This window comes from Erinaceus europaeus, chromosome 3, assembly GCF_950295315.1.
Source record: "Erinaceus europaeus chromosome 3, mEriEur2.1, whole genome shotgun sequence".
NCBI classification, from domain to species: domain Eukaryota; kingdom Metazoa; phylum Chordata; class Mammalia; order Eulipotyphla; family Erinaceidae; genus Erinaceus; species Erinaceus europaeus.
In genome coordinates this window covers 146,169,321-146,181,788 of record NC_080164.1, presented here as the reverse complement: position 1 = coordinate 146,181,788, position 12,468 = coordinate 146,169,321, and the positions used below count along the sequence as shown (strand labels likewise).

At 41.3% G+C, this 12,468-nt stretch overlaps 1 protein-coding gene across 7 annotated transcripts in view; it reads left to right on the top strand.

Moving 5' to 3' along the window:
- Window positions 1-12,468, top strand: part of SPATA18 (spermatogenesis associated 18) — a 39,401-nt gene that overhangs the window by 6,305 nt on the left and 20,628 nt on the right. For all 7 annotated transcript variants that reach the window (XR_009549030.1, XR_009549031.1, XM_060188071.1 and 4 more), the window contains exons 2-4: window positions 4,144-4,249; window positions 4,366-4,481; window positions 6,396-6,505. Coding sequence is in view for 5 of the 7 variants with exons in the window: in XM_060188071.1 (XP_060044054.1) it covers window positions 4,144-4,249; window positions 4,366-4,481; window positions 6,396-6,505 (332 nt within the window). In the remaining 2 variants the exon portion in view is untranslated. The remainder of the gene's footprint in view (window positions 1-4,143; window positions 4,250-4,365; window positions 4,482-6,395; window positions 6,506-12,468) is intronic.

The window sequence follows — 12,468 nt, the reverse complement described above, 5'->3', positions numbered from 1 at the left end:
TGAAGGTCACCCTAGAAAGGGTGGAACTTTGATTCAAAACTAGGTGTTGTGATTGCCAAGCCTTCCTCTAGTATTTACAAAAGAAGGGAAGTAAGCAAACTGTCCTTCCTTGCAGTGTCCATGTCCTGCCTTTCTTCCCTCGTGCCTTCAATATGCGTACTTCAGGCAGGGTGAGGAAAAGAAGTTAGGGATGAGGACTTTGGCTTTCTGTGTATGATATCCCATGGACCTGAACATAATGTTCCCTGTACTAGACTCCTTACACTTACTGTAGAGCTCCCCCTTTACTTGTTCATTTAAAAGGTCTCTAACTGTGGACACACACACACACACACACACACACACACACACACACGTGTCTATCTTCCTTTCTTTCTTTCTTTTTTGTAGTTGCTGGGGCTTCATTTCTCTGGCCTACCTTTTTTTTTTCTTTAGAAAGAAAGGCAAAGATAGGGAAAAGAGACAGAAAAAGTGTAAGGAGAAACACTACTCAACCACCTTTTTGGTCCTGACAAAGACAGTTTTTCAAAGAGCTTCTGGATTTAGAGGGAGGAGGGATAGCAGGATGAGACTGAGAAACAAATAACTACAACAAGAATAAGTGCTGCAGTAGAAATAGGCATCTGCTGGGAATTGGGCGGTAGCACAGCAGGTTAAGCGCACATGGCGCAAAGTGCAAGGACTGGCATAAGGATCCCGGTTTGAGCCCCTGGCTCCCTACTTGCAGGGGAGTCGCTTCACAGGCGCTGAAGCAGGTCTGCATGTATCTATCTTTCTCTCCCCCTCTCTGTCTTCCCCTCCTCTCTCCATTTCTTTGTCCTATCCAACAATGACGACATCAATAACAACAATAATAATAACCACAACAGTAAAACAACGAGGGCAACAAAAGGAAATAAATAAAAATAACAAAAAAAATTTTTTTAAAGGCATCTGCTACAATGACCAGACCTAGAAAGTAGGCCAGCAGCTTTCTGTGTGTTTCAATGAGGCCATTCTATCTAAGCTCTTCACCAGACCTTCAAAACCCTTCTAATTCTGTCCAGCTAACCTCTGTGACCATTTGTATCTCACCACACAGACCTACTGCAGATTTTCAAGGTGACAAATCTTCTGCGGTGGACTTTAGCCCTTACTCTGCACATTCTCCAGTGATCTATATCCAGGAACTAATGTGAATGTCTCCTCCTCATTAACTGCTGTCCCAATTCACTCTTTGTCGCATCATGCAGTCCCTTGGGAACCCCGAGACTAGTCCTGATCTGAAAGTCAGTAAAGCTCAGTAGTGAGGAATACAGATTCTGGAGCCAGACTTCTTAGTATCCACTCTCAATTCTGATATTCTGATAAGAAACCTTGGACAAATAGGTAAACTCTCTGTATCACAGCTTTCTCATAGAGTGTACTTCTTCTAGAGTGTACTTTCATGGTGCTTGACTGAGCTTCTGTGTAAGGTATCAACAGTGATATACTTAGATATGTAGTAAATCCAAAGTGATCAGAACATATCAGTTTTCATCCATCCATTCAGTGCATATTGAGTTTGAATATATAGACACTTTATAATGAGGGATTAGGGACAGGCCATGCAGAGCCTCTGTCAGCAAGGCACTCATTGCCTGTCTGAACCATTTCCTTTGTTAAAGATATTCACTTGATTTGTAACCTTTTGTCTGGAGGTCACCCAAGTGTTTTCTTTTAATTCTATTTTTTATGCTCTGTGCCTGTTGCCTGTACAACAAATCCACCATTCCTAGTGATAATTTTTTTCTTTCATTTTTGTTTTTTGATACAGACAGAAATTGAGAGGGGAGTGAGAGATATGGAGAGAGAGACAGACAGAGAGAGAGAGAGAGAGAGAGAGAGAGAGAGACCTGCAGTACTACTTCATCACTGGTGAAGCTTTCTCCCTGCAGGTGAAGACCAGGAACTTGAACCCAGGTCTTTGCACATGGTGATATGTGTACTTTGCTGGATGTGCCACTATGCACTTTGTTTCTTACCTTGAGACTTGTTCTCAGGAGTCATCCACTGTCGGTGCCTCACTATGAGTGCAGATGGCAGACACACAACTCCATGTCTTCCTTGTTTGTTGGATGTTGTTGCTTTAGTGTGTGACTCAATTAATTTTGGACTGATGAGAAGATGCTACTATCAAACAGGCTGGGGATATGGATTGATCGGCCAACGCCCATGTTCAGCGGAAAAGCAATTATAGAAGCCAGAACTCCTGCCTTCTGCACCCCAAAAATAATTTTGATCAAGAAGTGGCAGAGGGAAGATGACCAGAGGGGTCTGAACTCCAACTCCACCAGGAACCAGAGAGTGACCAGGAAAAATGGAGGGAAATTTGGATGTAGTAATAGCTACCTGTGTGACTTGGAAAGGGAAAGAAGATGGGACTTCATAAAAATAAGGGGGGGCAAATATATACAAATATAGACAGATAGTTGTATAAATAATAGTTAACCCATATCTGCAACCTTGAGAGAACTGCTGTAGCTTCCAGTGGAGGGACTGGGTATCCAGAACTCTGGTGGACAACTCTGGGAATGGTGTGGAGTTGTCCCTCTGTTATTTTGTAATTCTTTAAATCAATATTAAATCACAAAAAAAGAAGAAAAAGAAAAAAGAAAATAGTACTATCTCACCAAGAAGATGATAAAAAGCAGAACAGTAGTTAAAAGGCCTATCTTGGCAACACTTCATGTTCTGTTCTTATCCCTTAAAGTGTTTCACAAGTGTTTGGTCCACATCTTCTCTATGCCTGCTTAATTTCACTTCCTCTCAGAATCTTTCCCTGACTTTCCAAGATAGTGAACTCTAGAATGGGCCTAGGCTCATCTGCTAAGGTAGAACTTACTCCATTACAGGGAGTGATACAGTCTGGGCAATGCTTCTTTTTTTTTGTCCTTAACCCTATAGTGCCCTTTTGCTATTGACAAGTAGGGTCCTTTATGTAGGCTCTGAACTTAGGTAGGTAACAAGAACCAAGAAAGCAGGTAAATTAAGAAGCAGTGATTTGCTATCAAAGGTTCATTTCACAAAAGGATCTTTTTGCAGTGTTCCACTGAGTAGGAAGTCAGGGTTATTGCTATTAAAAAGTCATCCAATAACAGTAGCAGCAGCAACAACAACAAAAATGGAAAAAGTGGCTGCCAGGAGCAGTGGATTTGTGGTTTAGGCACTGAGTGCCAGCTATAGCCCTGGAGGCAAGAAAAAAAAAAGTCATCCAATCTCAGTGACATAACACAGAATTTCTTTCTTCTCCTTCTAATCCTCCTCCTTCTCCTTCCTCTTCTTCTTCCTCCTCTTTCTCTATTTTTTTAAAAAATAAAATTACTTTTATTTTTAGTTATTGGATAGAGAAAGTTAGAAATTGAGAGGGAAAAGGTTGATAGAGAGGGGGGCCCAGTGGTGGCACACCCTGTTAAAGTGCTCCCATTACAGTGCACAAAGATGCAGGTTCAAGCCCCTGGTCCCTGCCTGCAGGGGGAAAGCTCCATGAGTGGTGAAGTAGGGCTGCAAGTGTCTCTCTGCCTTTCTTCCTGTTTTCCCCTTTCCTTTCAATTTCTCTCTGTATTTATCCAAAAATTAATAAATAAAATAAATATTTTTTAAAAAAGAGTGAGAGAGATGAAGAAACACCACTCATGAAGCTTACCCCTGCAGGTGGGGACTGAGGGCTCGAACCTGGGTCCTTGTGCACTGTATCATGTGCACTCAGTCAGGTGCACTATCATCTGGCCCCATAGAATTTCTCGATCATAACTGTTCTATGTAAGCATTGGCTAACGATCTTGCAAATCCTGAGTCTCTACCACCTCTTATGCCCTTATAGTCTTTTACTGTGTCCTCTGCATTTTGCTGGCAGATGGGGAAAGAAGAAAATCACCCAAGAGGTTTTCTTTTTGGTTATATATGGAAGTAGCACACATCCTCTCCCATTTCACTCATGATAACTCCGTTATACGGAATGCATACCCTGTGGGGGTAGCTGGGGAAGGTGGTCGTTGTGTGTGCAGGAGGCAAGAGAAATCTATTCTAGTGAGAACACAGTCTTGTTTCTTGTATATGTTGTCTTCCTGTAGTGGGTCCTAAGGTTCAGTAACCACACTGACTCCTACTGTTTTGACTTTGTAGGTGAACTCATGTGATCAAAATCTAAACGCCTGCCTGGAACTCATTGAGCAAGTTGCCAAACTGCAGGGACAACTTTTTGGGATCCTCTCTACAGTTGCTCAAGAAGGTGAGAATGCCATGTACTCTTTCCATTGAACTCTCCCTTCTTCGCACTTTTCTCTGTGTTCTCTGAGCTGGTGTGGCTGGATTTCTCTCACTAATCTGATTTGTGAATTCTTCCAGGAGGGAAATATGATGGCATGGAAGTAATCAAATCTCGCCTCTTGCCATGGCTGGAATCCACTTTCACTGCTTCTTCCCTGGGAAAACCTGTTGAAAGCAGAACCCTTTCTCTGCAGGTAGGGATGGTGCAAAATCGCCCTTGACTTCTAGCACCCTTGTCAGACTCTGGGGACCCAAATAATGTAAAGCCTGCTTTTTTACTTAGTGAGGGACTCCCTTCTCCTTAGGGAACCAGGGCCCGAGGTGTAGCAGGTGAGCTTTCACATAACTATCTCACAAAACAGATCCACATTCAAATCTCAGCTGTGCCTGCTTACTGGTGGTTCAGCGATGCCAAGCAAACCAACGAGCCACTGTTTCCTCAACTATAAGAGTCTCCTGCTGTACATTTGGGATATTGCTCACACTAAGCATTAAGCAAATGACAGACTAGTCAACCTGGAAGTTGGGTGACATCAGAGCTTCAAAGAGAAAGATCATTAGATGGAAGAAAACTCAGTATTCTGGAGGAGTGAAATACAGATAACCAGAAAATAGACTTTCAAGAGAAGAAGAAAACTTAATTCTGTGAGATATTTTCCAGTTGATATTGGTGGTTTCCATGAAAGAATGTCAGTGTTTTGACAACTGAAGATCTGACTGGAACAAGAAGACACACTTGATAAAGGCTTTGACTTTATTCTGTCTGAATATGGCACACACCAGCAACCTTGGTTTCCAATGTTAGTGTGGATTTACATACGTTCCTTTCTAAAATTAAAGCACTTAGAGCAGGCTGTTCTAAGTAAGAGACCTTTATGCAATAAGGTCTGATGGATCTTGCTTAGAGATAGTTGGACTGAGTTTTAGTCCCTCTTCTATAGTCCCAGGTAGTTTGACTCTTTATGTCTCAGTGTTTTTGTATGTTGACTGGGAGCCATGTGTTTATTGACCTAGGAGAGTAGTCGTGAGAATTAAATGTGATTACATGTGAAACAACTTACATGTGGTAAATACTCTGTAGCAGTCAGTTGTTACTAAGCAAAATTTTCCCTTCATATGCTTTTTCAGATTTGTGCCCCTGTAGGCATTATTCTAAGTATAGAGTTGAAGGATTATGTTTGCATGATACTGCTCAACCATTTCCTGTTCCAAATTTTTATTCTGTACTGAGAGAGGGGGTGGGGGGGGGGCAAGGATGGGAGAAAAACAAGGAGCGGGGAGACATAGAGAAAAGAAGAAGGGGGGATGAGAGATGCAAAAGCACTGCTCCACCGTCTATGGATTTCCATGTGGTTCTGGAGAATCAAACTCAGAGCCTCATGAATGGTAAATTCGATTTACCTGCTGAGCATCTCCGAGGCCCTTCAATGTCTTTTTTTTTTTTTTCCTCCAGGGTTATTGCTGGGGCTGGATGCCTGCACTACAAATCCACTGCTCCTAGAGGCCATCTTTTTTCTCTCCTTTTTATTTATTATTGTTGTTATTGTTTTTGTCATTGCTGTTGCATAGGATAGAGAGAAATTGAGAGAGGAGGGTAAGACAAGAGATGAAGAGAGAAAGACAGAAGCCCACAGACCTGCTTCACCACTTGTGAAGCGACGCCCCTGCAGGTGTGGTGGTGAGGACTCAAACCGGAATCCTTACACCGGTCTGTACGCTTTGCGTCATGTGTGCTTAACCGCTGTGCTACTGCCCAGCCCAACAACTTTTTTTTTTAACAGGTATAGTTTACCTAAGGTGATATCTATAGGCTTATTAATTTTGGCAAAAGATATAAATATATAAATCATACTTCTATTAATATATAAAACATTTCCATCAATCCAGAGCATGTCCTGGTGCTGCTTCACCTCCTATCCCCCAAAATGTCCATTATTCTGATTTTGTATGCTAGATTCATGTTTCCTGCATTAAAACTCAATGGAAATATATATACACATTGTATGTATGTTCAACTCCTTTTTTTCTGTGCATTGTTTTTGTAATCTACCCATATTGTCCATGAATACGTACTGTTTTGCTATTTTTGTTTGTTTGTTTCATCCCAGGAAGCACTTGATAAGGACAAGAAAGATACTGTTTTTCGAGAACGTGACTCAAAGCTATTGGATGCCGATTTGGCTGCAACTCGAAATCAGCTCAATCAGGTTCAAGACGAGTAAGAGGAATGCAACTTATCACTTTCTGAATAGAATTGTTGGTTCTTAATCTAAAGTTTAAGTTTGAAAGGAGACTAGTGGCTCATCCAAACTGTAGATATTTGCATGTTGGTGCTTTGATGTGTGTATGTTTTGGGAGTCAGTGTTTTTCAATCTGGAGACAGGGTAACTAATGTATTTGTATTACACTATGATTCCTAAGGCCCCTTGTACGCCATTGCTCAAGTTCTTTCTTCATAGACTCATTATCAGTCCTAATTTATAAAGGAAGATTATTACACATAAATCTTTCTCTTGGGAGGAAAAATAAAAAAAAATGAAGTGGAAAGGCTAAATGGGGTGAAAGATAAGGTAATGAGAAAAATTAAGAGGAAGAAAGAAAAAGGTAAGATGCGTAGACTTATCTCTCTGTCTTTCTGCCTATTGTATCATTTAGGAGGCATACGCACTTGATTGAGAGAGCCAGACTCTTAAAGGATGGGCACTCCAAAAATTTAGAATAACTATTTGGTATAAAAATGTATTAAGACAGTAAGGAATGCCAGGAGCAACAGATTTTGGAAATATTCTCTGTACAAAATAGCAAGCTCAAAGAGTTACAGCAAAGAAAATTGCACTTTGGGTTTGTTTTGGAGGATGGCAGATAAATGTGTATGAAACTGCTTTCAGCATCCCTACCAAAAGCTCATCAATAAAGTGTTTGCCCTACTTAGCATTGCTCTATTGCTGACATGTGTGAGACAGAAAGGGATATATATATATATATATATATGCATATATATGTATATATGTATACATGTATACATATATATGCATTAATTACTTAAAGCTTGTGATGGAAAGTGATGTGGATTGTCTTGTTTTCTGAAGAAGTTTTCCCCTCCCCCCCATTTAGGGAAAAATCTGTACATATTTAACTTGATTTGACTATAAAATTGACTCACATTTCTTTCTCAAAATGCATAAACTGTTTTTTTCTTACATTCCTGTTAACATCACAGATTTAATTTTATTTAATTATAAAAATGGCACACATTTCTTTCTCCAAATTCATACAATAAGCTAGAAAATGATTTGTTATTACATTCCTGTTACCATTCTGTTATATTTTTTATGTCTGTCTAGCACGCTATCTCCACACTGATTCATTTCCAGTTGGAATCATCGTCGGTGAGCTCTTGTGTAGTTATAGCAGTCAAAACATCCAAGTGTAATGTGCAAAGTTCCTTTGAACTTCTACAACATAGTTCAGTTAGTGTTGGCTGATTTGGAGCAGGGGGAGGAGGATCCTTAATTTGGCCACTTTTCTGTTTAACTGTGTTCCTTTTTGTATCAAGGTTCAGTTATTTCCATATTCAGAATTCTGCTAGGCACTGTTTTACCCACTACGGTCTCTTTTTTTCTTTCCTTAGAATTGTATCTTAGGGCAGAATAATGTTTGTATGTTCCACTGATGTTGAATGAAAATGTCTCATAGTCTTATATTGCCCTCTGGGTTCTTGCTGGCCTTACATCTATCTAGGCACTAGATTTTTTTTTTTCTTTTCCTCCAGGGTTATTGCTGGGGCTTGGTGCCTGCCTACAAATCCACTGCTCCTGGAGGTTTTTTTTTCTCCCCCTCATTTTGTTGTCCTTGTTTTATCATTGTTGTAGTTATTATTGTTGTTGTCATTGACATCCCTGCTGTTGGACAGGAAGGAGAGAAATGGAGAGAGGAGGCGAAGACAGAGAGGGGGAGAGGAAGATAGACACCTGCAAACCTGCTTCACTGCCTGTGAAGTGACTCTCCTGCAGGTGGGGATCCAGGGGCTCGAACCGGGATCCTAGTCATGTGTGCTTAACCCGCTGCACTACTGCCCAGCCCTTCACACTAGATTTTTTATGCTGAAGGGTGCTAAGTTGTATCTGAACTGGTTGGTGCTTTACTAATTACTGCTGGTGATGACCAGGCCTTTCCCCTTGTTTCTAGTTGTGAGGCAAAGCTTCAAAACTGATGATTCTTGACTTCTCTCACTATGTGCAGAAGCCAGGAACTCCTACCTCTCATTCCTCTGACTCTTAGTTATGTGGGAGGGTGTGTGTGTGTGTGTGTGTGTGTGTGTGTGTGTGTGTGTGTGTGTGTGTGTGTGTGTTTGTGCATCTGTCTATGCTTTTTACTTGGTAATAAGTGCAAACAGACAATTTGCAAGAACAGTACTAAGAACACCCACTCACTATCATATCTTTTTTTTTAAAAAAAGATTTTATTTATTTATGAGAAAGATAGGAGGAGAGAGAAAGAACCAGACATCATTCTGGCACATGTGCTGCCGGGGATCGAACTCGGGACCTCATACTTGAGAGTCCAAAGTTCTATCACTGCGTTACCTCCCAGACCATCTGTCATATCATTTGACCTTTTACTTTGTCATTTATGTATGTGCTCCCAGCCTATATACTCTTTTTTCATTTGAAAGTTGCATTCAGAAAGGTACTTGTTGCTTTACCCTGAATTTCCTAGTTCTGTTTTAAACTTATGGGTCACTAACTCGTGACCCCATTGTGGACAATAGCTTTGTTGTGACCCAGATTTAAAGGTGCAGATTCTAATACAGTGCTGAGTCATGGGGACAGTTCGACCTAGTTTTGGCAAAACCCATTCAAAGGTGCACTTTCATATTCTATATTTTGTTTCTGAACATTAATTTCTTTTTTAAACTCTTTTAATTATCTTTATTTATACACGGGATAGAGAAATTGAGAGGAGGAAGGAAGCTAGAGAGGGAGAGAGACAGAGACATCTACAGACCTGTTTCACCACTTGCAAAGATTTCCCCCTGCAGGTGGGGACCGGGGGCTCAAACCCTGGTTCTTGTGCATGGTAGCATGTACACTCAACCAGGTGTGCCACCACCTGGCCCCTTCTGAACATTAGTTTCACTTGTCCTCACTGCCTATATTTAATCTGTTTGACTGTTCGCTTAAATCTACCATCTTAACATCTCTATCATCAATTTTCTCTCTTTTTTTGAATATGAGAAATTTATATTGTTCATTTGAATGAATATATGTGTACTAATGTATAACAAATCATAAAGGCAATACTTGAAAACTTACTGTTGTGTATAAATCTGTGAACAGAAGCAACACTTGCAGAAATGTTACCACATACACATTGGTTTATAGTTTATTTTTTAACACATTGGCACAAACTCTCCTCTCCCCCCTCGTTGGTATCTAGGAGACACAACAGAATTTCAGTGTCTCTTTGTCCTGCCCTTTCCCCTCTGTTGTTAAAATTTTTCGGGCTCTTGCCGGCCGGTCTAGCTTCCCAGGCGGGTAACAGAGACGTGGAGACAACGGCTGGGCAGGGAAGCTGTATTTCTTTATTCAGGAACAACGATTCATAAACTAAACCAATCACCAAACAGAACTCTGCTGTCTCATTGTGGCAGCACAAGCACTCTCTCTTTTACTCTGGAACTCAGGAACCCAGGAACTCTGTCTCTCTGGCACTCTCTCTTACTCTGAAACCCTGAAACTCTCGAACTCAGAAACTCAGGAACTCTCTCACTCTCGAACTCAGGAACCCTCTCCCGGGGTTCCTTGGGGCGGGGCCAAGCGGCCCGCGAAATTAACAGGACTCATCCAATTCTCTTGGCGGGGGAGGGCTAGAACAAACCAATGTAAAGCATACGACAATTCCCCCTTTTCTTTTTAACTAAATGACTATAGTATCAGGGGTGTGGGGTGAACAGAAACATATATAACAAAAACCAGCATGTTGCCAAGGGAAGGCCTGAGAATTGTCGTATGCTTTACATTGGTTTGTTCTAGCCCTCCCCCGCCAAGAGAATTGGGATGAGTCCTGTTAATTTCGCGGGCCTGCTTGGCCCCGCCCCAAGGAACCCCGGGAGAGGGTTCCTGAGTACGAGAGTTCTTGAGTTCCAGAGTAAGGGAGAGGGTTCCTGAGTTCGAGAGTGCCAGAGTTTCAGAGGGTTCCCGAGTACGAGAGTTCGAGAGTTCCTGAGTTTGAGAGTAAGGGAGAGGGTTCCTGAGTTCGAGAGTGCCAGAGTTTCAGAGGGTTCCCGAGTATGAGAGTTCTTGAGTTCCAGAGTAAGAGAGAGGGTTCCTGAGTCCGAGAGTTCCGGAGTTCGAGAGTTCTAGAGTGAGAGAGTTTGAGGGTTCCTGAGTTCGAGAGTAAAAGAGAGAGTGTGCTTGCGCCGCCGCAAAGAGACAGCAGAGTTCTGTTTGGTGATTAGTTTGTCTTAGTTTATGAATCGTGGTTCATGAATAAAGAAATACAGCTGCCCTGCCCAGCCGTTGTCTCCGCATCTCTGTTACCCGCCGTGAAGCAAGCCAGCCCGGCAAGAGCCTTCCGAATTTTAACAACAAGAGACAGCGGAGTTCTGTTTGGTGATTAGTTTGTCTTAGTTTATGAATCGTTGTTCCTGAATAAAGAAATACAGCTTCCCCGCCCAGCCGTTGTCTCCGCGTCTCTGTTACCCGCCCGTGAAGCCAGCCCGCACGGCAAGAGCCTTCCGAATTTTAACAACACCCCTCCTTCCCCAGAGTCCTTTGCTTTGGTGTAATATACCATACCTAGTCCAAGTGTCATCTTATGTTTTCTCTTACTATTTTTTGTTCTTAAGTTCCATCTATAAGGGAAATCATTTGATACTGGTTTTTCTCTTTCTGGCTTGCTTAACTCAACATGATGCCTTCAAATTCTTTTTTTTTTAATTTTTAAAAAATATTTGCTTCTTTTCCCTTTTGCTGCCCTTGTTGTTCTCCATTTCTCTCTGTCCTATCCAACAATGACGACATCAATAACAACAGTAATAACTATAACAACAATCAAATTCTTTTTTTAAATGTCTTTTAAAAATTATCTTTATTCATTTATTGGATAGAGAGAGCCAGAAATAGAGAGGGAAGGAAGTGGTAGAGAGTGAGAGACAGAGAGACACCTGCAATACTGCTCCACCACTTGCAAAGCGTTCCCCCTGCAGGTAGGGACTTGGGGCTTGAACCTGGGTCCTTACACATTGTAATATGTGTGCTCACATTGTCATAGGTGTGCCACCACCCGGCCTCATGCCTTCGAATTCGGAACATGCTATTGCAAAGGAGATGACCTTATCAAAAGCTGCACAGTACTCCATTGTGTGTATATGTCATAACTTCCTTGTCCATTCATCTGTTATTGGGCATCTAGGTTATTTCCAAGTTTGAGCTATTATAAGCTGTGCTTTTATGAACATTGGTGTGCACAGACAGATGTTTATGTTTTCCCTGGGTAAATCCATAGGAGAGTGATTTCTGGGTCATAAAGTAAGTCCATTTCTAGAGTTCTGATGACTCTCCAGACTGTTTTCCATAGCTATCAACTATTTCCCCTCTATTCTACCATTGCTCTAGTTCATGTCTCTGATATCTATTGGTTCAATCAGTACCTTGTAACTTTGTTCTCTTTTCATTCTTGTTCTCCTACAATTAATTTCTCATGTAGCAAATGTGCATACTCTTATGGCATCCAGTCACATCCATGCTTGAAAGCTATTAGTTGCAGCTGGGGGTAGATAGCATAATGGTTATGTAAAAAGACTCTCACACCTGAGACTCTGAAGTTCCAGGTTCAGTCCCCCACACCACCATAAGCCAGAGCTGAATAGTGCTCTGGTGTTTTTTTCTGTGTCTTTATCTCTTCATCTCACTCAAAAATAAAAATAAATAATATACTTAAAAAAAAGCTATTAGCTGTTATGCTTATTCTTAGAAAATAAAAAATTCTTTACCAAGGCTTTCATAGTTTTGTGTGATCTGACCTGGTCTCTTGCCCTACCAATAGCTCATTCAGTCTCTCCTCACCTGGTCTACAGTTTACTTTCTCAACCTTCTCTTTTTCATGTTTTTTGCCTTTGCTGGTTATTTGCATGATTGGCTCTTTATTCTCTTTCTTGTCTCAGCTTGAATATGACTT